Below are 24,274 nucleotides of genomic sequence, written 5' to 3'. Positions count from 1 at the left end.
TAACTCAGTGCAGAGGGATAGTTTATAGTTTATTAATTCTGTGGTTTCTCATTTCGGTTGTAACAGATGATGGTTCATCACCAGATGGTTCAAGAATAAATTTTTGTAAGCCATTGTGAGTAGAGTTCCTTCTTTGAACTCTAAGGAATTAATGATCTAGTTGGCATTTTATTTATTTTCCTTTACTATTTTCTCAGTTAAATTGCTATGTCCAAGTCAGGGTTAAGTGAAGTGTGAAACATGTTTGCTCAAGAGGCTTAGGCTAAATTGAGTGTAGTTTTTGTTGTTATTCCTAGATAAGGCGTATCTGAATCATTGTTCCATGTTGTTGATAGCTTTATATGGTGTATTTTTCTTTCCTTTTGAAACATTACTAAGAATTTGAAGTATGCACTGTGTACCTTTTTCAGTATCTTGAGTCCTAGAAATAGACCACTTTGTACAAGTTTTTAATATTCCATTCCCTTACAAGAATAAGCTTGAGTCTTAAAAATCATCTGACAAGTCCCTAATACTTTATTTCCCTAATGAGGAGATCTTATTTCTAATCTCAGGCCTGAAAGTAAGCAGGAACCAGTGAAAACGGAAATGGGTCCCCCGCCATCTCCGGCATCCACGTGCAGTGATGCGTCCTCCATTGCCAGCAGTGCATCAATGCCATATAGTAAGTTTTATGTGTGGCGTGTACTTGCTGGTCCAAATCAGGTCCCAGGCAGACAGCTGTGTTCACTCAGTCTGTGATTTGAGGCAACTCTATAAATACCATTTTTCATACTTTATCATATCAATTGTATTTCTGCCAGTTTGATTGTGTGTGTGTGTGTGTGTGTGTGTGTGTGTGCGCACGCACGTGCACACAGCTTCGTTAAAATGAGGAAAAAATGGCGTTTACACTGTTAATTTCTGTTGTTTTTGAGAGTTATGTTGTTTTTTAATTTGTAAAATGCTTTACCGTAAGAGTAGGAAGTAATGCCACTAATTAGAATATCTGCCCACCTTTGCTGAGACTGTTTTTGTTGTAAATTGGTTATGGCTGGGTCACCATTCTTGCTCAGACTTTGTAGAATTTATGAACCTAGACTCACTATTGCACCTTGGATTTAAAGAGTATTTTGAAAGGTCCTCAAAATAAATTTATTTTGTAATGTATTTACTTTGTACCTGACAAAACTGAACGTTAGACTTCAGTAGTTAGTTACGTAATAGTTTTAAGAATAGCCTAACAGGTCTATTTTTTAAACCTTGGTCAGATAACTCTAATTTTAAGGGTTCAAAGTAGGTTTTTTAATTTCTTCTTTGTGATGTTTGCAGTAGTGTTAATATCATTAGACATTGACAGATGATATGAAGTCATTTGAATTGAAAGTTGGTCATAAAACATAAAGCAGTATTTCACAGAATTGTTACTTAGATAGCTCAGTTATGTGTCCCTTTACGGATGATCTTTTGTCATATATTTAGATGAAATCTATAAAGTCTCTTTTACATTTTCTTTTTGGTACTTACCATTTTGTTGTTGTCTAAGAACGACGACGGTCCACCCCTGCCCCGAAAGAGGAGGAAAAGGTGAACGAAGAGCAGTGGTCTCTTCGGGAAGTCGTTTTTGTGGAAGATGTTAAGAATGTTCCTGTTGGCAAGGTTTGTTCAAAATACGTAAGAATTATTTACCGCCAGAATTAGAACAGTATTGGTTATCCAAGAACTTACGGTTGGTGAGTGTTCATCCCTGTCCTCAAAGCTGCTTCATTTATCACTTTCAGTGAGCCCTTAGCCTGTTGCGGGTATCTTCTCTGTCCCTGAAGATGAATAGATGACTCTAAGTCCTCTTCTTCAACATTTATGGTGATATGTTGCTCTCTTTTAAAAAAAGTGTTAATTTGGAATAAATTCATATTTGCCGAAAGTTGCAAGAGATTATATGTATGTATTTTAAGATTGTTACTACTTTTTGATACACTCCATTCTTTGGAAATGTTAGTTCTGAAGGAGAGATCATCTTCTATAACATTTAAAAACTCCCTTAACATTTAAAACTCTTTATTGTTTTCAAGTCACCTTCTAGTTTCTTTCCCCTTCTTTCTGGAGAGGGTCTTGCTTTCTAAGAAAACAAGTGGGTAGAGTCCATCAGCTGGAATGCCACTGATTTCACGTTTCCTTCCACACGTACTGGAAAACGAAATGGATCTGTAGCTGCAGAATACCTGCAGAGTAAAGGTTTTCCTGATCGCTCATGTGTTTCTGAAGTTGGTGGTCTTCCATTTGTACTCAAGGGGAAGAGGAGGTATGCCATCCCCTATAGTTTACAGAGGCTGTTTTCACACCATCTTCCATGTGACTGTCAAAGCAGAACTGTCGTTTGTGGGCAGGTGTTTCCTCTGAGAAGATTACACGGGCTCAAAATCGGAAACCGAGTAGCTGAGATAGGACTCAAATATTATGGTTGCAAGTCCTGTGCTTGTCTTTCTGTACCCAGCTCACTCTCTATCTGTGTTGCCCAGAAGGGTAGCCACTAAGTATATATGTGGCTAGTAAAGTTTATTAAACTTAAATAACATAAAACCTCAGCTCTTTAGTCCCATTAGCTCCATTTTCGGTGTTCAGGAGCCACTTCTGGCTAATACCTACCATCTCAGGCAGTGCAGACATATAGCACATTATGATCTTCACGGAAGTGCTTTCACACAGCAGGGCTCTTAACTAGTAAAGAGGGAGGATGGGAGAATCTCAAGGGTTATACTTCATTTTTGTAGCTGATGGCTAAACATCTCCTGGCTGTAAGTGCTGGCTGTGTGGGTCAGTTGCTCTCTGGTAAGCCTCGAATACAGATGTCAACAACAAAGCTTTGGTGAGTCTGTTGAGGTTCATTTTCTTTTCCAGGTTCAGGTTAGTTTTATAACTTGTTCATCAGTAAAGAAATAGAAGAAATTAAATGCCTTTGATGTTAAGTAAGTTCAGTGGATCTCATTTGCATATTGATTTCATAGAAGTTGGTTAATACTCAGTATATTGGGCTGTGCTTCCAGGTGCTAAAAGTGGATGGTGCCTATGTGGCCGTAAAGTTCCCAGGAACGTCCAGTAATACAAACTGTCAGAGCAGCTCTGGCTCGGATGCTGACCCTTCCTCTCTCCTTCAGGACTGTAGGCTACTGAGAATTGATGAACTGCAGGTAGGTGTAGAAGGATCCTTCAGCGGGTGGGTGTGGGGCCTGATGGCTTGATTGCACTCCAGAGTTTGAGCGCAAGTTTCCTTTTGTGTCATGTAGGTTGTCAAAACTGGCGGAACACCGAAAGTTCCTGACTGTTTCCAAAGGACTCCTAAAAAGCTTTGTATACCTGAAAAAACGGAAATATTAGCAGTGAATGTGGATTCCAAAGGTAAAGCTTTTTGTAACTTTTTCAGTTGGCATATGTTATATTCTTTTAATACTTGTGTAGTAAATGGGTGGAGGATAAAGTGATGTGAGGTGTTATGGTAGTTTTTGTCCCTTGTGTGTAATGTTATATAGCGAAATGAATCTACATTTCAAACGTGACCACAGATGTTAAGATTTGATGGGCACTTTATTAGAAATTACTAAAGATGTATAACATTGTTTTTTACATTTATGTTTTCTAAAGGTGTGCATGCTGTTTTGAAGACTGGAAATTGGGTACGGTACTGTATCTTTGATCTTGCTACAGGAAAAGCAGAACAAGAGAATAATTTCCCTACAAGCAGCATTGCTTTCCTTGGTCAGAATGAGAGGAATGTAGCCATTTTCACTGCTGGACAGGTAATAGAGGCTTATTTTTGCTTTTGAAATTTGGTAGGACAACATTGACATTTTTGTAGAGCCTAGGGGTAGGCTATAATTTGCTTGTTACTAAACTGTTGAAGAATTTAGAATATCAGGCACGATTAATACTGGGTTTCTTATTTGGCCACTATAAACTGAACTTATTTGAAAATAAATATACCTGTTGTAAAAATCAAAGATGCATTTTTGATTGGGAACCAAATTTTATTATTTCCCCTCTTTTGTAGGAGTCTCCTATTATTCTTCGAGATGGAAATGGTACTATCTACCCAATGGCCAAAGATTGCATGGGAGGAATAAGGGATCCTGATTGGCTTGATCTTCCACCTATTAGTAGTCTTGGAATGGGTGTACATTCTTTAATAAATCTTCCTGCCAACTCAACAATCAAAAAGAAAGCTGCTATTATCATCATGGCTGTAGAGGTAACTTGACTACTGAAACTATGTGGAGTTTTAATTCACAAGATGATGCTAGAATCTAGGGAAAACAATCCTGAACAGATGATTTGTTAACCCTCTCTATAGGTGGTGATGAGAGATGAGTAGACCAATGATGACAGTGTAAGTGCTTAAGGCATGCACAGTGTTGCAGGAGCACAAAGGTGAGGGATATAAATCAGACTGTGACTGGAGAGAAGGCTTCTCTGAGGAGTTGATGCCTGAACACAGCTTTGAATAGTCAGATAGGAGTTTCCTAGACAACAGCTGAGGGTGGGAAGTGTTACCCCTAGCACCAAGAACAGCCTTTAATGAATCTCAGTACATTGGGAGACTCTGTAAGTTCTATTGATAAAACCAGAAGGTAGGGCTCCTATGGGTCAGTGAGTAACAAGTGCAAAGTCTGGAGAAAGGCACTGGGGTGCCTTGTGTGCCAACCTAAGGGGCGTATGAGCTTTCCCCTGAAAGCTAGGAGGAGAAGGATTTTAAACTGGCTTTTTAAAAGAAGTGTAGGGAAAAAAATAATAAAAGAAGTGTAGAGACCAGATAAAAAGGTGCATGAAGTTATCCAGGTTAGAACAAAGTAAGCTTGAGCCCTTGGATATGAGGAAGAGGGGATGGATTCAAGAGATCTTAAGGAAGTAGAAACTCTGAAGCTTGGTGCTGGTCATCAGTAAATGATAGGAAGGAGATCAAAGCTTCTGATTTCAGTGTGGTTGGTGGGGAGAGGGAAAAATAGGAGGAGGAGCAAATGGGATGAGGGAAGAGGCTGAGTTTAGTTTTGAACATGTTATAGATGAGGTGTTTGTTAGATGAAGAGACAGGACTTAACTGGAGCAATCTGAACAGAGTTTGACCTGACTTACATATATTTTCAAAGGATCACCATTGCGCTGCTGAGAATACCAGGAGGCAGTTTAGAAGTAGGGAGGCCCGTGAGGGGGCTGTTCAGATGGTCCAGGTGAGAGGGAATGGTGTCTTGGCCCAAGAGGTAGAGGTATGAGGGAGAAGGGATTTGATTCCATGTATACTAGATACGGTTGATGGTAGAGCCAACAGGATTTACGTATGGCTCAATACAGGTGTCGAACAGAGGAAGCAAGAGGGCCAAAGGAAGGAGGAATGAAGTTGGCATTTATAGAGGTAGAGACTAGGGATTGAGCAGGTTCAGGAGGGAGAGGTGGACAGCAGGAGTTTGGTTTTAGACATGCAGAGTTTAAGGTGCCTATCAGATATCCAAGGGGAGCCAATAAATAGAAAGTTAGATCTGTTAAGCCTGAGGATCCAGAGCAGGATGGACTTAGGAGCTGACAGTACATCTATGATAGTAGAGGAATTACACTGAATGCGATTATCAAGGTCATGGAGAAGAAAGGAGGCCTAGGGACTGAGCCATGAGAATAGTATCAGCATTTAAATGTCCAGGGAGATAAAGAAAAACCTGCGTATGAGACTGAGAAGGAGCAGTGTCCAGAAGGGTTGGAGGGAAACTAGAATGAGTGTTGTCTTAGAAGCCAGGTGACAAGTATGTGTCAAGTAGGACGCAGTGATCAACCATGTACAGTGATGCTGTTGGCCGGGCAAGGCAAGTGCTGAACGTGCCTGGGGATTTGGCTCCCATCTGGGTCATTCTTGACAGCGGGGATGAAAGCCTGATTAAAGGGTGGGCCAAGGAGAAAATAGACAACCGTGAGGAGATTTCCTATAAAGAATGGAAATAGAACTTGGTATGGGGGCTTACTGACCCTCCATTAGGTTGGAGGGGAAAGCAAACTACTTAGAATTGCATCTAGAATAGTCTGAATCCAGGTACACCTGAGAGCTGCCAGTAAGCTTGTTGTCTGGAGACACAGTGCTCATTCTGGTTTAGTTTTGTTTGTAACATGTTAGACTAGAGGTTCCAAACTGATAGGGCTGTGGTTAAGGAGGTGGCTATGGCCTGAACTTGGCCCCTAGAAGTAACCTCCGTCTCATTTTAAAATTCTTGGTCGGTTGCCAGCATTTAAAAACCACAGGAATTTTCTTTAAAGTCCACAGATTTTCAGTTGTTCTTAAAAAAATAGGAAGATCTGGGAACACTGGGCCATCATAAAGCCATTAGCTGCCCCCTTTAGAGGCTGTATGTGGTGTCTCCAGTTCATTGCAGTTCCCCATACTTAATTGCTCTGAATGTTGCCATTTATTTATGATCCAGTTTGTGTTATCTCTTTACCCCTGGCCGCCTCTGTTCATTTGTATTATTCCTTCAGATGTTTCTGTAGTTACTTGATTCTGTGACCCCTGCACTCTTGTCAGCATCTCAGGGGTAAAGATGAAATGTGTCGTCATCCCCTGGATAGCGATAAAGTGCGCCATAATTTATCTTGTACCTCAGTGAGTTGGGCTTGGTGCACAGTAGACTTGTGAGAAATGTTGCACTGAATTCACTCTGCCTTTTGCTACAAGAATAAGTGATGAATACAGCATAGAGTGATGCAGACTAAACTCTTTTGCATGTAACACAGTAAGTGTGGTATTGGTGAGTCTCAGAGTGAGAGCCCATGTGGAGCAAGTTGGAGATGAGAGTTCCTGTAGCTGCTTCCAACCCGATGACTTGCTGATTGCTTGGAAACCTTTTACGTCGCAGAGTATCCTGACTTCAGTTACTTTAAATAGTAGTGTGCCTTTTAGTATTCGGAGAGCCTTTGACATATTCTCTCAACATATTAATTGTTTCATATATGTCACTGGACTTTGGAAAGTTTAATCTTACGTACGTGTTCTACCTCATACCCTTGAACTGGAGCTTACAGTGTATGGGATCACCTCACCCCAGAGTCTTAGTGCCACAATCAAAATGGCCTGTCTCACCTGTGGCAGGTACTGAAAATAGTTTAACTATTTTTTGTTCTTCCTCCCCTTCCTATTTTTGTTTTACCTTTCCTCCTCTCCATCAGATTGGGGTTTGGAGGAGAGGTGGTAAGTGGTTCAAACATAGCTTTCTTCTTCCCTTTGTATTCCACACACTCTTTTCCCAGTTCTTAATTCTAGTTAAAAAAGAAACATTTACTTGTTTTCCAAAACTGATGCTTTATAGTTAGTCCGTTAAAATCTCTTAATTACAGTTTTACATTCTGAAAGAAGTACATTTGAACTCCTTGATTTATTCATGCCATGTCTTAGTGTGTTCAGATTGCTATCAGACTGGCTTACAACCAACTGAAATTTCTTACAGTTCTGGAGGCTGGAAGTCCAAAGGTCAAGGTGTGGCAGATTTGGTGCCTGATGGGGGCAACCTTTTGTTTCATAGACAGCCATGTATTCTCATATGGTGGGAGGGGAGAACTCTCATCTCTTCCGGTTCCTTTTAAGGGCCTAATCCCACCCACAAAGGCCCCACCTTTGTGACTTAGTTACTTCTCAAAGGTCCCACCTCCAAATACCATTGCATTGGAGATTAGCTTTCAGCATATGAATTTTGGGGGCCAGAGATACTCAGTCAATAGCATGCTGTTTCTTAGGTAGGTAGTGGAATGTTCCGTAAATTAACGAATATTACCAGGTATTTGGCAATGCAGTGCATTAGTTGTCACCTCTGAGAGACTGCATCTGTCGTGATTTTAGGGAAGTTGAAGGTTTTGGTTTTCTTCTGTACCACATGTGATGTAACTCATGAGCATAAGAGGGTATGAGTAAGCCTATATAAAATACAGAGAATGTATACCCTTTGTTTAATTGATTAACAGTACTAGTAGGATTCTAATTTGGTAGTTCCATAAGAACTAATATAAACCGGGAGTTGGCAGTCTTAACGGCAGATCAGATCCAGTCACTGTCATTTGTGTGTGTGTTGTATATGGTGGCTTTCCTGCCACAGCCAGAGTTGAGTTAGTTGCAAAAGCTGAAAATACTTAGTGGTCCTTTACAGATAGTTTATACCCTTTTCTGTTCTGGCAGTCTTATACTGTGCTTAAAGGGGGCCCTTAGTTTTACGTCCTTTGGTAGGCTACCTTGTGTCTACTTACTTTCAGAGCCAATTATGTTATTGTGTGAAATTATAAAATGAGGAATTTTTGACTTGTGTAATGTGCTATTCAAATTCATTGGAGTTTTTTCCCTGATTTATCTGAGCACAGAAACAAACCTTAATGCAGCACATTCTGCGTTGTGACTATGAGGCCTGTCGACAATACCTCATGAATCTTGAGCAAGCGGTTGTTTTAGAGCAGAATCTACAGATGCTGCAGACGTTCATCGGCCACAGATGTGATGGAAACAGAAATATTTTGCATGCGTGTGTATCAGTTTGTTTTCCAACCAGCAATAAGGAAACTAAAGAAGAAGAGGGTGAGAATAAGAACTATAACAAGGTCTTTAAAAGGAATTTTAGGCGGTTTTGAAAATGAAATAGCTATTAAAGGGAAGGAAAGGAAATGACTGTGAAGAATGTGTGTACTTTTTCTTTGTTTTGTGAAACCTAGGAGTTTTGCCATTCTTAAACAGTAAAGATGTCTGTCCTCTTAGGATGATCATGTAACATAAGCAGATAACTTCTTATCAGTATGCTTTGTTGTCTTGAGTTCTGTTATCTGATTATGTACAAACTTTATGTGTAATACTTAAAAAGATTTACTCATTTTATAATAGCAGATGACTTTTATTACCATGAGAATAATTTAGCTAGTTAAAGCAAGTTATACTGAAGCAACTTTTATCCCAGTTTTCAGAATGTACAAGGAAAAACAACCTAGTGAGTTATGAGATTTTTCTGGGAAAATAAACTTTTTTGCCCTCAGGGTTTTAATTGGTTAAACAAAAGGGAAATCTGCAAAACTAGAAGTGCGGTTGTGTGTTTTTCCTGATTCTAAATTCCACTGGTGCTACTCTGGTAGCTACATTTTAAAAAAAATATTTTATTTATTTATTTGACAGACAGAGAGCACAAGTAGGCAGAGAGAAGGGGGGAGGTAGGCTTCCTGCTGAGCAGAGAGCCCGATGCGGGGCTTGATCCCAGGACCCTGAGACCACAACCTGAGCCGAAGGCAGAGGCTTTAATCCACTGAGCCACCCAGGCGCCCCTGGTAGATACATTTTTGAGTAGTAGTTTTGCAAGTTTTGTTTCTTTCTTTTCTTTTCTTTTCTTTTCTTCTCGTTTTTTTTTTTGTTTTTTCTTGTTTTTTTGTAGGTTTCTAACCTTTATTTCCATATCATTAATGGAGGATGAGTAGTATATAAGCCTTGGCTGAGGTACTGAATTGTGGGTCTTTTTTGTACTTTGTAGTGAAAGCTGGATTTCAGTCTACTTATGAGTAATCTTATTTTTTAACCTTTGGGGGTTGAAAAGTAAGGCAGAATAAGGAAATAAGTCACATATTAAAGGTCATAGTTAAATCTGTCATAAGTGTCTGTTGCTCCAAGGAGGAAAAAATTAAGCTACTCATTATCTCTAGCATGTGATTTAAAGTACTAAAATACATAGCAGTTAGCATTTAATGGCCAGTACATACTTAATCTTAGTTATTTTTGAAGTTTAAATTGATCCTGATTTCTTCTCTTATGTTTCAGAAGCAGAGCGCTCTGAAAGAAATACATTTGCAGAAAGGCTTTCTGCTGTTGAGGCCATTGCAAATGCAATATCAGTTGTTTCAAGTAATGGCCCAGGTAATCGGGCTGGATCATCAAGTAGTCGAAGGTAATGTGATTTTTACCAGGAAAGTTTATTTGGCGGAAACAGAATCCAAGTACAGAAAAATGTATCTCATACCTATCGTATGCATGAATTGGTGGGTCCTTTTGCTTTGTTTTTGTTCCTTTCAGTATCACCCCAGGAAAAAGATCTGGTAATATCTAATTAGATTTTAAGTGTAGAAGAGTAGGATCTAGGATGCTTCAAAAATTTGAGATAATTTAGACAAGTAGTTCAACCTTGATTCTTCAATGTGTTTTAAGTTTATCATTCTTGTTTCCTAGGAAGTTCCTTTTTTTAGTTGGAGAACAAATAATAATAATTGAAAGAATGGCAATCTTTTATTTTCTGATTATTATTTAGGTCAATTTCTCAGATGTATTAATGATCTGGGAAGAAATGAAAGGCTGATGTGTATTGTGAATGTTGCTATTTTAAGATTTCAGGTCTCTGGGTTGTGGGATGGACAGACCTTAATAACATGTAGAAAATTACTAGGTGTTTGAATAGACGAAGAGTATAAAGAATTCAGGATATAGTTGTTTTCGTTTTTTGGTTTTTTTTTTTTTGTTGTTGTTGTTTTGTTTTTTGTTTGTTTTTTTCCTGAAGGAGAAAGCATGTTTATATTAGACACGAGAGCCAGAGTTCTTGGACACTTGACAGATCATTGACGGAAGCACTGCTCACTGTGCTCATGTGATAGGTTGTAAAGTCTGCTTAAAATGAAGACTCTCTTTGCCTATTTTCTGTTCCATATCCAACTTTCCCTTTAAAAATGATTCTTCTAAAATTGATAGCTTCCCAGGTTCAAAAATGTCCTGAAGTGAGATTTGTCACAAACTATTTATGGGTGACCAAATTATAATTTAAAACAGTACAAAGACCTTATGTAGACTATACAAAATGGAAATTATCACCAGTTTATCTGTTTAGGACTACACTAGGCAGACGAAGTGTTTGGTCTAAAATGGAAAGCAACTTAAATTCTTCATGAAGAAATTAGTTTCTGAATTATTTCAGGTATTTCGTTTCCTCAGGGAAAATACAGGTGCAGATCAAGTTGGACTCTGATATGGTTGGTCCAATGCCAGTGCTGCCATCCTTTTTTCATGTAAGGATTATTTTGAAGGCAAAGACTAAAAGGAGCTTCAAGAGTGGGTGATGTGTTGCTCACAGAAATAATTTGCAGAGTAAGCTCCTTTGAGGCATTTGCCGAAGATTTCACTGCAGTGCTCTTAACCAGTTCAAACTCAGGGCTGCCGGTTGAACAGATGAAAGCACAGGAGTCTTATTATCCACGCCGGGCAGTAGGAAGTCCACAGACTCTGCTTCATTGAAGTGAAACCCTCCTCTAGTCTACAATGGATTTTCTAGGCGATGCCCCTTGATGAGTTTGCAGGCTGGGATTCATGAGCTGTAAGCTCAAAGCTGATGCAATTTCAATATTGAATGGAGTACTGTTAAATGTCTTCAGATGATGATTTGACTCAGAAGTTTTGTTATGTGACTCATAGTTCCTGAGTACAAAGGGCAGATTTAGTGGAAAGCTTGATTGATGCATCTGATTGCAGGTGTATGTACTCTAGAGATTATTAATCTGGAAGACACATGACCTTCGCTTTTTTGTCACAGTGGTATGTTTGAACATGACTGGATTCTAAGGCTTCTGTAGCATGGATATAACGTGCTTACAAAGAGGAACTTACATCATCCTTGAATTCTTCCATATTGTCAGAAAATACGATGACTCCAGGCAAGCCTATACGAAGAAATGTCAAAACTCTGAATCTTAGCAGCCAAGGTGGTATCTCCTCAGTATTGTCCTCAGCCACTGAGGATACAGGTGAATCTTCATGAATTGTGTACAGCATCTTGAAGAATAATTTTCTTTTTTTTGTTTTTTGTTTTTTGTTTTTAAAGAATCTATATGAGGAGCTGGGCGTTGTACTTAAAAATGTTCCCAAGACCTAATGAAGAAAAGTGGTTAAGGACAATTTTTTAAAATCACAAAGGAATGACCCCCTCATTTAATATTGAATTGACTACATCACAACAACAGAGTTGGGAGTTTGCAAGTTCAAGATGAGACTATGGTCTCAATTTATCTTCATTTTAACTTAGTCTACTCTCAGCTAGAGGTTGGAGAATAGCCCACATATGTTTTCTTTGGCCTGTGCACTGTTACAGTTTTTTGTTTTTTTGTTTTTTTGTTTTTTTTCTTTAAAATTTGAATGCCTTTAGATAAGCATGTATGCCTCTAGTTTGCCATCACTCCCTACTTCTTAGACCTGACTGCCCTTTCCTTAATCGATACTGTCTTCCTGGCCCAGTAGGCATTGAGTTTGTGACCCTGATGTAAGCATTCTTCTTAATAGGCCCCAAACATGCATTTATTTTCAGGTTATTTGCAGTGCCTCCCACTTAATTGCTGATTCTTTCTCTCTCTCTCTCTCTCTCTCTCTCTTTCTCTGTTTTGAGTAAGATACACTAGGATACCAAGTGTCTGTGTTGAGCTTAATTAAGATTATTTAGGAACATCACAGTGTGAACAGTCACCCTGGTGTGTGCTGTTACCTGGTAAGGAGCCCGTCTTTCTCTCTGGGTGAGGTCTTTGGACAGAGAAGTGACCTCGACTGAAAGAATCCCTGTGCCCTGCTCCCCTCCATATTCTAAAAACTCTTAAACTCAGACTTGTAAATTGGGAGAGGGAAGACATCAAAGATACCATAAAATTTAACTGTAGGTACTTTTTGATAATGAATACTATAGTAACTAATATATTATTTGAGACTGTAAAATTTACTTTGCAGAATCTTCCAAAGAATGCTTCTGTTCCCAAGGGTATCATCATATATATATATATATATATATATATATATATATATATATATAAGCTTTTTAAAATAGACGTGTTCCTGAAAGTAGCCTCTAAAAGAAATTTTTGTAAAAACTTAAAAAAAAAATTCCTCATAAAATGGAAAGTGTATCGATATGGAAAACCACATTTATCCTTGGATTACACAACAATTATAATTAGAAGATTCAAACATTAATAAAAATCTTTCTAAACTACTTATTTGTAGACATATAATGCTCACCTGGTAAGGTCTTTCACATCAGAGAAATATCATGTCTTTGGGATTAAATCTGCATGGGAGAATGAAGTCCCTTATGTGTTACCTGGCCCTTACAGTTGAATTTTTAGTCTTTATTCATTTGGAGACTCTAAAATTGTGACTGATGGAAGGGAATTTGCCTTATGTGCTCTTTCTTAATTGCTGTTAGTTTGTAACGTTAATTTTGTGGGCTTTGTAAGCTTTTATTCAGAGGTATAGATTTTTATACAGGTAGTTACCAGTTCCCCTAATAAGATCTGTGTTTGTGATTATTTCCTTTTCTTTTTAGTGATGTGCACACCTTTGCAGTGTTTTTTTTCCCTTGTATAGCAGGAGGAAAAAAAAAATCATGCCCAGACATTAATCTAACAGCACATTTTACAAGCTCCAGTTTCATTAATTTCTTTGGGATGCAAGTTGTACTGTTAAAAAAAGACTTTTTTTTTGTATAAAAAATAAATCTAAATTGGTCTTTGTTTTAAGACTACTCACTGTGTGGACATTAGTTTAATTGCTTTTGAGATCACAGCAAAGGGATTTATTTAAGTGAGCTAACAGTATCGGTTTTGTGCTAATCAGTATGTCTGCTGATGTCTATTATTAAACTTAATTCTTACTGATTATAAACAGGGGACAGAAAAATTTTTTTGTCTTAATGTTCAGCTGTTTATTTACCTTAATTGTATGAAAGATTATTTTCTAATCTTCACTGCAAGTTTTGTTCCCTGTGCTTAAGTTTGTGTGGGAGCTTAATATAGTGGTTTTAGTGCTGAACTGGGTGCCCCCAGTTTCATTTCTATCCCTCACTGACTTACTCTGTGATTCCGGAATTGGCATTTGTACTTCACTTCCCTTGCCTGGAGTATTTGCTTATAGAACAAACTTTGATCTCAGATGAGAAGTTCTGTGCACCTTTTCATTACATTTAGCCATGGTAGTGAGCTCCAATTTTGTCCATGTTCTTCTAGTTTGAGATTACGGGAAATGATGAGACGTTCGCTGAGAGCGGCTGGTTTGGGTAGACATGAAGCTGGAGCTTCATCCAGTGACCACCAGGATCCAGTTTCGCCCCCCATAGCTCCCCCTAGTTGGGTTCCTGACCCTCCTGCGATGGATCCTGGTAAGATCTGTTATTTTATTTAGTACTTGACAAAAAACCAAGGTCCTGAAAGAAAGGAAATTGAACATTTTAGTGGGTTATTTTGAAATCTGAAGTATTTAGAAATAGCATAACGAGTAAACCGTAACTAAATTAGTTGTTGAGATTCAGTCTGGGGGTGGGGTTATAACTTAAAAAATAAAATTCTAGAAGCTCTTTCATTGAAATATATATTTCCATACTGGCAAGAAACTAATTAGTCATCTGTCACAATAAGTCAATAATTGGCCTAGTGGATTCCTTCTCTTATAGTTTGGAAAACAAGTTTCTACTTAAATCTCTGTTGGATTTGACCTTTGGCTTGCAGAGAAAAGCCTTAAGGCCAGTTAAGAGAACATGTTAGGAATATGTTGCCTATAATGATGTACATCCTGCTGTTCTGTTTACTGAAAGATGGTGACATTGATTTTATCCTGGCCCCTGCTGTGGGATCTCTTACCACAGCAGCGAGTGGCACCGGTCAAGGACCAAGCACCTCCACCATTCCAGGTGAGAATCTGTACTATTTTATCTGCCTAGGCATTTGGGTTTCTGCAGATCTGCCCTTAGCCTCAGGGAGACTTCTTTGGCTTGAAAAATATCTAATTCGCTGAATTACATCTCCCATATGTCAATGAAATTGTGTGTGTGAACATAACATTTCATCAGTCGGGAGTTGTAAATGTGTTAATGTGTTTAAATTCTCTATACTGAAGTTACTAATTTATTACTTATAGTAGAATATTTTTCTGGTGGCTTATTTAATAGATACTTGGTATGTTATTCCAGAATATCCTTTTACTCTGTCTTGTTTACTCTTGTTTTGTTACCAAATAAATCTCCTTAATTACAGGTCCTTCCACAGAGCCATCTGTAGTAGAATCCAAGGATCGAAAGGCCAATGCTCATTTTATATTAAAATTGTTATGCGACAGTGTTGTACTGCAGCCGTATTTACGAGAACTCCTCTCTGCCAAGTAAGAAGTTTAATATACTTTTGCTATTAAGATTTAGCTTAGCTCCTTTTACTATTTAAGTTGATCTGGCGATGTATGGACAACAGTTACCTACTGTGAATTTAAAATAATTAATCAAAACCTAGCATTGTATTCCCTCTGTGATTAACCAAGCGCTCTTCAATGAAAGGCCTTTCTTAGTATAATTCAGTATACACTAATTGAACACAAACAACTTTTATGGAGCTTGATGTGGAGGTATATACGTGTGTGTGTGTGTGTGTGTGTGTGTGAGAGAGAGAGAGAGAAAAAGATCACAGTATAGTTATTCTCCATGTGAATTCATAAATTCTATCACTGGCAGCTTAAGAACTTTAAAAATGACAGATTCTTCCCCAAACTTGCACTAGAAGTATGGCTGTGTAGGTCTGGGATGGGGCCTGGAATCTGTATTCTAAAACTCTGTGGATGATTCTGATGGTTTCTTTGGATATTTTTTTGGCTTACAAAATCCTAAATGAGATTATGCTGAGTTTTTGGTAAGTATTGTGTGGCAAATGCTCATTCACTATTGGTAGATTATAGCTCCGCTTTTAGCCTGATTGTTTATATTCCTTCACAAACTCAGTAATAGGCATTTTTATAAAAGTTAGCTCTTATCTGTGCCAAACTATACTTGTATTAACTCTTCTAACAATAGCAGTGTGGAGTAGGTAATATTATTTACATTTTATATTTGAAGTAATGGTCTTAGAGGCTAATTAACCTGCCCAGGGTCATGAAACTAGTGAGTCGCACAACTGGAATTCAACTGTGGTCTGTTTCTTGATTCTAGAATTGAGACTCCCAGCCATCATCCTTATGCTACCTCCTCATATTTAAGAACAAGGAGGTGTTTTGAGTTATCATTGAGGGCAAGAGTTTTGTTTAAGGCTTATTGGCCTTAGGCCATAATTACCGAACATGTGAACTTCTGATTACTTTAATGAAGGCTGCCCCACTAGTAAAATAAGTCACTGAATTGGAAATAAGCTATTACTCCAGAAGCAGCTTACTAATTTATTAGTGGTTGGAAGCATAGGTAAGAATGGTATATAAACAAATACAGTTTTTTCTATTTTTATTTTCTCACTTACCAGTTTTAATTTCTATTTATGGTATTTTTAAAGGTACTATTTTGTATCATTTCCTCCATCATTTGGTGTTACCTAAAAATTTATAGTGTGTTCTTATTCCCTTTCTCTTAATTTTTTTTTTTTTTTAATATTTTCATAGATGTCTGGATGGCTCAGTTGGTTAAGCGTCTGCCTTTGGGTCAGGTCATCATCACAGGGTCCTGGGATCGAGCCCCACATGGCGCTCCCTGCTCAGTGGGGAGTCTGCTTCTTTCTCTCCCTCTGCCCCCCACCCTTCATGTGTTCGCTCTCTGATGAATAAATAAAGTCTTTAAAAAAATTTAAATTTTTTTTATTAGAGTGAGCATGAGTGTGCACGAGTTGTGGGGGGGGCACAGAGGTAGAAGAGGGACAGGGAGGCTCTCCCCACTGAGCACAGAGCCCTACACGGCACTTGATTCCAGGTCTCTGAGATCATGACCTGAGCTAAAGTCAGATGCTTAAAGTGAGTCACCCAGGCACCCCCCCCCCCATTTTGCATTTCCACAGTGCATTTCTAGTTCACCAGTCCTTTATTTTAGTGTCAGTAGCAGTTGCTCTCCCCCAACCCCTTATCTGAGAAAATACATAACTTACCTGGAAAACAGTCAAAATGCCATTCTGTTAATAAGCTTGTATTATTGATGACAGCTTTGAAACAGATTAGAGGAAAGGCAAGGTTCTTTTGCCTTTTAGGTGATAAGCCTAGGAATTCTCAAATTGGTCCTTTGTTTCCTTTTTTATATTTTAAATATAAGACAGTTAATTCATTACTTCCAATTTAATGTTCCCCCTTCCCCTACCCACTGACCTCCCTCCAGTCCCAGGTGTGGGTGGTTGGGTTTTGCTTTTATAATACAAGCTAAAGAAAGTGAATGTTGGTAAAATTATCCTGGTTAGTAAAGGTGCAGAGGATTTTATTCTTAACCTGAGTAGAGGTGGTATGAAGCTTGGGAAATAGGGAGAAGAGTGAACAAAAACACAGAAAAGGAGAGGTATGAATATTTTAGGGACCAGTGATGCACCTGATCAATAGAGGAGGATGAGAAGAGGAGAGCAGTAGCCAGTGGATCTGCAAAACTGAGTTAAAGCCACCACTTTGTTCTCTAGTCCTTGGGCTTGAACCCTCCGAATAATGGCTTTGGCTAGACTAATACTATCAGTGTGGGTTTATAAGAATAATAATGTGATGGTTGGGTAAAAAAGGATTAAATAGGCAAGAGTAGAGACTGGAGTTGATCAAGGGTTTGGTTTTTATGCCTGCCTGTCGTCTTTAGTGTGTGTGTTACAATAAACTGAACTGGAAAACAGAAAAGGAGGATTAAATGCAAGAGCAAAAAAGTTGATTTAGAAGGGAAGACTTCAGGAAGAATCCAGATTTTTTTATCTTAATTTCTAGTAGCAGTGCTACTGTTGGCTGACTAAGTCAGGTAGAGAGCAGGTTTGGGTAGACAGGTGATTTTAGTTGTTAGACATGTTGAATGTGAGGTATCATTGGGAAATCCTAAGTAGAGTTACCAAGTAAGCAAGTGCGGATGGTGGTACTATGTTATTGTTACAGAAGGAGTTCTTGCTTTGGTCGATCAGACAGGAATGCACAGGTGGTTGAGGACTAAGTTTTGGGAAATGTAAAGGATCCAGGAGGGAATAGAAATTCAGGGAAGAATACTGAAGGTACATTTTTAAGAGAAAATAGATAATAATAAGTAACCTTTATTGAATACATTTTATTTGCTAGGCATTGTGTTAAAAGGTTTTTAAGTAATAATTGAGTATTACTTAGTACAACTAAGTAATAGTTGTATGAGATAGAGGCAGTTACTACCCCCACATCTAGAGAATACTAGTTTGACTCTAGAGCCCTTGGTGATTCTATTCTTTAGTGTCACTAAGGCCATGGAAGGAGAGCATGCTTGAGAGAGACAAGGATTCTTAGAGAGGAGGCTTGCTTTCTTAAATGGGATAGTAGAAAGTAGAAAATACCACCAGTGATTTTCTTTCACTCTTAGGACATTATTATTTAATACAGCAGAACTACTTTTTTGTTTCATCATGGACACCCATTTCTTTTATAATCAAGGAGGAAAATAATGGTTAATTTTTTAAAGGCTTTATTTATTTGAGAGAGAGTGATTGAGAGAGAGCTCATAGGCAGTGGGGAGGGCAGAGGGAGAGTCATACTCCCTACTGAGCAGGGAGCCCAATCCCAGGACTTTGGGATCATGACCTGAGCTGAAGGCAGACGCTTAACCAATTGAGCCACCCAGGCGCCCCTGATTACTAATATTTTTATGTATAATTTTTCTCATTTTAGGGATGCAAGAGGCATGACCCCGTTTATGTCAGCTGTGAGTGGCCGAGCTTATCCTGCTGCAATTACCATTTTAGAAACAGCCCAGAAAATTGCAAAAGGTAATTTATTTCAGGTCCTTTTTTAAAAGGGTGGCTTAGTTTTTAATTTGAATAGATTCTCCTCTACATACATAACATTCAGAGCTAATTTCTGTGTCTTGAAATGATATAATTGTGTAAAAACTATCAGTTTATTTCTTTCACTCGTGTGCATTTGTGTGTGTGTAAAATTCATGTTTGCACCTTTTCCAGTTATTTTGTCTTCTAACTTTCCACCAAAAATGCTAGTGTAATTTTTAAAATTAAAAAAATTTTGCATAGTGGGTAATGCAGTGACTAATATTTTGAAAATAAAGATGGATTGCTGATAGAACCTGTCAGTGGTTAATTGGTGGTAGTGATACAATTTTATAGAAATAATAGGCCAGGTGTCTTATTGGTCTTCCTTCTGACTTGGAATTCCTGCTTCATAGAATGCAGTAAGGAATATTGTCATTTCCTGCCATCCAGCCTTTAAAAGACAAACATAGTTTAAAATACTGGCTATAAAACTTATGTGATTTTCTGTAATTTGTTAAATGGAGCTAGAACTTTATTTAATCGTAACTACATAACGCAGAGCTGTCGTTACATGGTTATAATTACACTTTGCTTTTACTTTGTACCAGAATTGACTGAATTTCTTGCACACTGACTTGTATATTAATATTTGAAATTAGTATGTAGTTGTTTTTGATTTATAATATGTAAATGTTAGAGCTTTGGCATTTGAGTAAAGTAGTAGATGGCTATAATTAAGGCCTTTGGTGATACCTGAACTACTGTGTTCTTAATCTTTTTAGCTGAAGTATCCTCAAGTGAAAAAGAGGAAGATGTATTTATGGGAATGGTTTGCCCATCAGGTACCAACCCTGATGACTCACCCTTATATGTGTTATGTTGTAACGATACTTGCAGTTTCACGTGGACAGGAGCAGAGCACATTAACCAGGTAAGCTGTTTTTTATTTCCCTTTATAAATGCTGTCTTCAGGTCCCTTTTTCCTTTTTTCCCTTTCACCGTCACGACATTATAGTTCTTAGCTCTGGAATTCTAACTCTAGTATTTCCTTTTATTCTAAGTTACAAAATTCTCTAAAGGAAATTAATTTTTATTTAATTCCTAAATAAGTGAAGCAGAGGAGTTGATCGTTACGTTAATTATAAGATACCTTGAAAATTAAGAAATCTTCACTCTAAGTTGATCCACAGTTCTTGATACAGATTTTATAACAGTAATGCCTTTTGGGGGGTATGATAAGAGTTAGTTTTGCCCTACCGGTAATCTTTGACTTCCACTTGTATAATACTATAAAATGTGTTTTCGCTGTACCCATTTATTACTCTTTGTTTGCAGAGCACATTAGTTTTGTTCTGCTTTCGTTGTCATTGATTTGTTCCAGAAAATACCAGAATTAATTACAATGGTGAAATGTACATATATTCTCCTTTAAAAAAATAAATGCTTCAAATTTTAGGATATTTTTGAGTGTCGAACCTGTGGCTTGCTGGAGTCACTCTGTTGTTGTACAGAATGTGCAAGGGTTTGTCATAAAGGTCATGATTGCAAGTGAGTACAATTCTTGTCTTCTTCCATATTAGAAATTGCTTAGATTCATATTGCTGTAATCTTCAACAAGATAATGTTCTGCTAATTAAGGGAGCGTGAGGTTTGTCACATTGTTCTCCTTAAACTACTTTATGTATTAAAATACGGTTGCTGATTCAGAATGTACTTTGAAATATTTTTCGTTTGCTTTTGCTTTTTTGACTTTGCCAGCCAAATTCTCAGGCCCCTGTAGTAGGTTCTGCTAGCAGGAGATCACTGCTGGTATTAAGTGAATCATGGTGTATGTTTATTTACTCCTTAAAGTGAATTAATAACCTTTCATCCAGCAGTAGAGTTACCACGGCTAGTTTGTTAATTTTCCCTGACTTAAGAAGCAATAAAATACTCGAGTATGAGCGTTTGCAGTGCCTCAGCATCTCAGCAGGGACTTCAGCTGTAACTGTGCTACAGATGTGTAGATGTTAATGGTTAACAGAGAATTGGTTTGTAAAAAACCATCTTTTTTGCTTTAAAATATGTAGGACAAGTAGAAAATGTTTATAGATGTTGCATTGGTACTTATTTATGATTTTTATTAAAAGAGCTTTGGTTTCTATGTTTGTTTTTCTTATTTTAAACATCTAAAAGTGATACTGTATTTATTCATTGATTGCTTACTAAGTACTTTGACACACTAGATGCTCGGATGGTGGTGGATAAGAGAATCCTTGTCCTAACAGGGTTTACAGCCCTTTGAGAGGACACAAGCAAGAAACATCTGCCCCTAAGGGTTTTAGGGTTTATTAGATGCCCATCGAAGGACCACCTACACTGGATGGGGGCTATGGGGAATGAAGACATTCCAGAGGAGGTGACTATACCCAAGTCATTACAAGGTCCCTCTTCTCATGAGAGTAACTTTATAGACTTCATGCCTCTAAGTACTCTTCCTAATTTAAGTATGCTTTAAGAATTACACTTTGCATTTAAAAACTAAGGGTTCTCTCTGGTGTCAGTAAGTTATACCTCCCTAATTTCAGCAGAGATCTTTGTATCTTTCTTTTTAAATTTCAGTTTTTGTACTTGTATATGAATTCTTTCTAGACTCAAAAGGACATCACCAACAGCCTATTGTGATTGTTGGGAAAAATGCAAATGTAAAACTCTAATTGCTGGACAGAAGTCTGCTCGTCTTGATCTACTTTACCGCCTGCTCACTGCTACTAATCTGGTCACTCTGCCAAACAGCAGGCAAGTGGGATTTTTTTAAGAACGTAAATTGAAATATGCACATCGCATCTAAGTAGCCCTCCCCCTCTCCCTGCTCATGACAATGTTCTATTTTGCAGGGGAGAGCACCTCCTGCTGTTTTTAGTGCAGACAGTTGCAAGGCAAACAGTAGAGCACTGTCAGTACAGACCTCCTCGCATCAGGGAGGATCGTAACCGAAAAACGGCCAATCCTGAAGGTGGGTGAGTCTGACAGTTACGACACCTGTGAAAAGCATTCTATTTATTTATTACTCCCTATTTCTTTTTCTTTTTAGATTCAGATATGCCCGATCATGATTTAGAGCCCCCAAGGTTTGCCCAGCTTGCGTTGGAACGTGTTCTACAGGACTGGAATGCTTTAAAATCTATGATTATGTTTGGGTCACAGGAGAATAAAGACCCGTATGTATTCATTAAAAACGTTTTAAATTTATGTATTTCCCATGTTAATATAGGTGACCACAGTGCATTATCTTATCTTCCCCCTCAAGTCTCAGTGCCAGCAGTAGAATAGGCCATCTTTTGCCAGAAGAGCAAGTTTACCTCAATCAGCAAAGTGGCACCATTCGGCTGGACTGTTTCACTCATTGCCTTATAGTCAAGTGTACAGCAGATATTTTGGTAAGTTCTTTGGATGTTTATATACAGGTATATGAAAACAATGTTTTCTGACTTAGCTTCCCATGATTTTATTTGAGCCAAACTCCTAAGTACTGATGAGCTTAAATTAGTACACTAAGGGGAATGGAATTTGGGGGTTGATTTAAATGTCTCCATTAACAACAGAAGATCCTTTCATTCTAAGCAAAAATTCTAAAATGTGTTAATAAGGCAACAGTGTAAAAATGTATGGAACAATGTTCAAAATTAATAGTAACAGTGCAAATTTTTGTTAAGTACTCCATTTTGCTATGAAACTAGAAAAGAATAAAACTATAAAACCTAGTGTTGATGAATTTATGGTAAAAAGAAAACTTAAGGCACTGCTGGGGGTGGCATTGCATTTGGTATTCTTTTAGAAAACAACATGGCAATAAAATCACGAGCCATAAAAAATCAGTGTCCCCAGAACTTATGGTATAAGAAAGAAAAAAATCATGTCACAGAATAATAAAAGATGAAATACTTGGTGGATTATTGAATCAAATTATAGCCCAGCCACTTGTTGAAATGTAATGTAGCAATTTAGAAATAAAGTTTATTTTAAGTAACTTAAAAAAAAAACCCAAATAATGTGAAATTGGATGTTCTCTGTAATTAATATGTATATGATAGACCATGCATAGAAATGAGAAAGTAAGAATAATGACTGAGTGGGAAGGATGGGATTATGAGCTTATTAATATAAAGTATTTGAATATGTTTTGTTTTTTCAATATGTACCCTATAGTGAGTGAAATATGTTCTTTTTTTGATTGATTTTTCTTCTAAATATTGATACACAAAGAACTATAAGACTAAAAAGGGAAAACAGACATTTGAGACCCACTATATATAGGTCAAAGACATGGTAAGCATGTGGCATAAATTAAACACTGACATTAGAAATGTTTTGGTTAAATTTACTTTGAGGTTCTTATTATGAGATGTTAATCTTCAGAAAGTGTTAGAACTTTTTACTTTATAAATCTTTTGTCTCAACATTAATAGAGTGATAACAATTTTTTAAAGCTTTTAGATACTCTACTAGGTACACTAGTGAAAGAACTCCAAAACAAATACACTCCGGGACGTAGGGAAGAAGCTATTGCTGTGACGATGAGGTTTTTGCGTTCAGTGGCAAGAGTTTTTGTCATTCTTAGTGTGGAAATGGCTTCGTCCAAAAAGAAAAAGTAAGACCTCCTTCTTGATTTTGGCTTTTGTTTGCTTCTGCACACATTTTTTGTGATAATGACAACATTGTGTATATGAAAAGAATCATAAAAGATTCCTGGATTTTTCTTTTTGCTCTAGCAACTTTATCCCACAGCCAATTGGAAAATGCAAGCGTGTGTTCCAAGCACTACTACCTTACGCTGTAGAAGAATTGTGCAATGTAGCAGAGTCGCTGATCGTTCCTGTCAGAATGGGAATCGCTCGCCCTACTGCACCTTTTACTCTGGCTAGTACTAGCATAGATGCCATGCAGGGCAGTGAAGAATTGTTTTCAGTGGAACCCCTGCCACCACGACCATCATCTGATCAGTCTAGCAGGTAAATTCCTACTTGATAACAGATTCTCATTAATTCTTTCTCTGGAAATACAGTGGGTTACTAAACCACTGCGTAAGAACTCAGGTGGTGTCCATGATCATTTATGTAACAAGTGATAGAGATTTTATTTTGTTTGGAACCTGTGAGGAGACTTCAAAAATTATACATTGTGTCTGCACATTTAAAGTAATAGACACATAGTTGTGGGTTTTATTTTTGTTTTGGAAAAGTTCTATTTTCATTATGCCAGTAAAGTACTCTGGTAAGAAAGTTCAGACTTCCGTAGGCATCATTACTTCCTGTGTTTTCTTCCTTTAAGTAAAGCCTCCTGTAAGGTCAGCTTGAGGAATGAAAGACTTAAAACTTTATGTGTCCAAAGGATTGGGCTAGGGGGCAGCTTGTTATGTGTAATATAAATAACCGGAATGCTGGAATTTAAAAATAGTCTCTGCAACAACCGTATTATCTAAGATAGGCTAAAACAATTCAGTAACTAAATGGTTCTAGTTACAAGATTAATTCTTAAATCTCATTCATCTTTTCTGTTTGTAACTAGACAATAAGCTTGTTGAGTCAGAATGTTTAGAAAGTAAAATGTTCTGGTG

The 24,274-nt window shown here is 37.7% G+C and overlaps 1 protein-coding gene and 1 long non-coding RNA gene across 7 annotated transcripts in view; one reads left to right on the top strand and one right to left on the bottom strand.

Moving 5' to 3' along the window:
- Window positions 1–24,274, top strand: part of UBR5 (ubiquitin protein ligase E3 component n-recognin 5) — a 136,424-nt gene that overhangs the window by 77,053 nt on the left and 35,097 nt on the right. For 5 of the 6 annotated variants that reach the window (XM_045077999.1, XM_045078001.1, XM_045078000.1 and 2 more), the window contains exons 15-34: window positions 555–664; window positions 1,526–1,638; window positions 3,024–3,167; window positions 3,264–3,375; window positions 3,619–3,773; window positions 4,025–4,222; window positions 8,353–8,563; window positions 9,782–9,908; window positions 13,987–14,138; window positions 14,571–14,666; window positions 15,010–15,133; window positions 18,581–18,678; window positions 19,461–19,609; window positions 20,135–20,226; window positions 21,310–21,456; window positions 21,555–21,673; window positions 21,752–21,878; window positions 21,968–22,097; window positions 23,148–23,308; window positions 23,430–23,669. In XM_045077999.1, coding sequence (XP_044933934.1) covers window positions 555–664; window positions 1,526–1,638; window positions 3,024–3,167; window positions 3,264–3,375; window positions 3,619–3,773; window positions 4,025–4,222; window positions 8,353–8,563; window positions 9,782–9,908; window positions 13,987–14,138; window positions 14,571–14,666; window positions 15,010–15,133; window positions 18,581–18,678; window positions 19,461–19,609; window positions 20,135–20,226; window positions 21,310–21,456; window positions 21,555–21,673; window positions 21,752–21,878; window positions 21,968–22,097; window positions 23,148–23,308; window positions 23,430–23,669 — 2,805 coding nt within the window. The remainder of the gene's footprint in view (window positions 1–554; window positions 665–1,525; window positions 1,639–3,023; window positions 3,168–3,263; window positions 3,376–3,618; window positions 3,774–4,024; window positions 4,223–8,352; window positions 8,564–9,781; window positions 9,909–13,986; window positions 14,139–14,570; window positions 14,667–15,009; window positions 15,134–18,580; window positions 18,679–19,460; window positions 19,610–20,134; window positions 20,227–21,309; window positions 21,457–21,554; window positions 21,674–21,751; window positions 21,879–21,967; window positions 22,098–23,147; window positions 23,309–23,429; window positions 23,670–24,274) is intronic. The other variant, XM_045078002.1, reaches the window with a different exon arrangement.
- Window positions 14,079–24,274, bottom strand: part of LOC123391451 — an 81,878-nt gene continuing 71,682 nt past the window's right edge. The window contains exon 3 of the long non-coding RNA XR_006606136.1: window positions 14,079–14,183. This is a non-coding gene — a long non-coding RNA (uncharacterized LOC123391451). The remainder of the gene's footprint in view (window positions 14,184–24,274) is intronic.

The sequence above is a fragment of the Mustela putorius genome, unplaced genomic scaffold (assembly GCF_011764305.1).
Source record: "Mustela putorius furo isolate JIRA1106 unplaced genomic scaffold, ASM1176430v1.1 tig00000228_pilon_pilon_pilon, whole genome shotgun sequence".
NCBI classification, from domain to species: Eukaryota; Metazoa; Chordata; class Mammalia; order Carnivora; family Mustelidae; genus Mustela; species Mustela putorius.
Note: the sequence above shows the minus strand (reverse complement) of the source record. Positions and strands in the feature narration are given on the sequence as shown.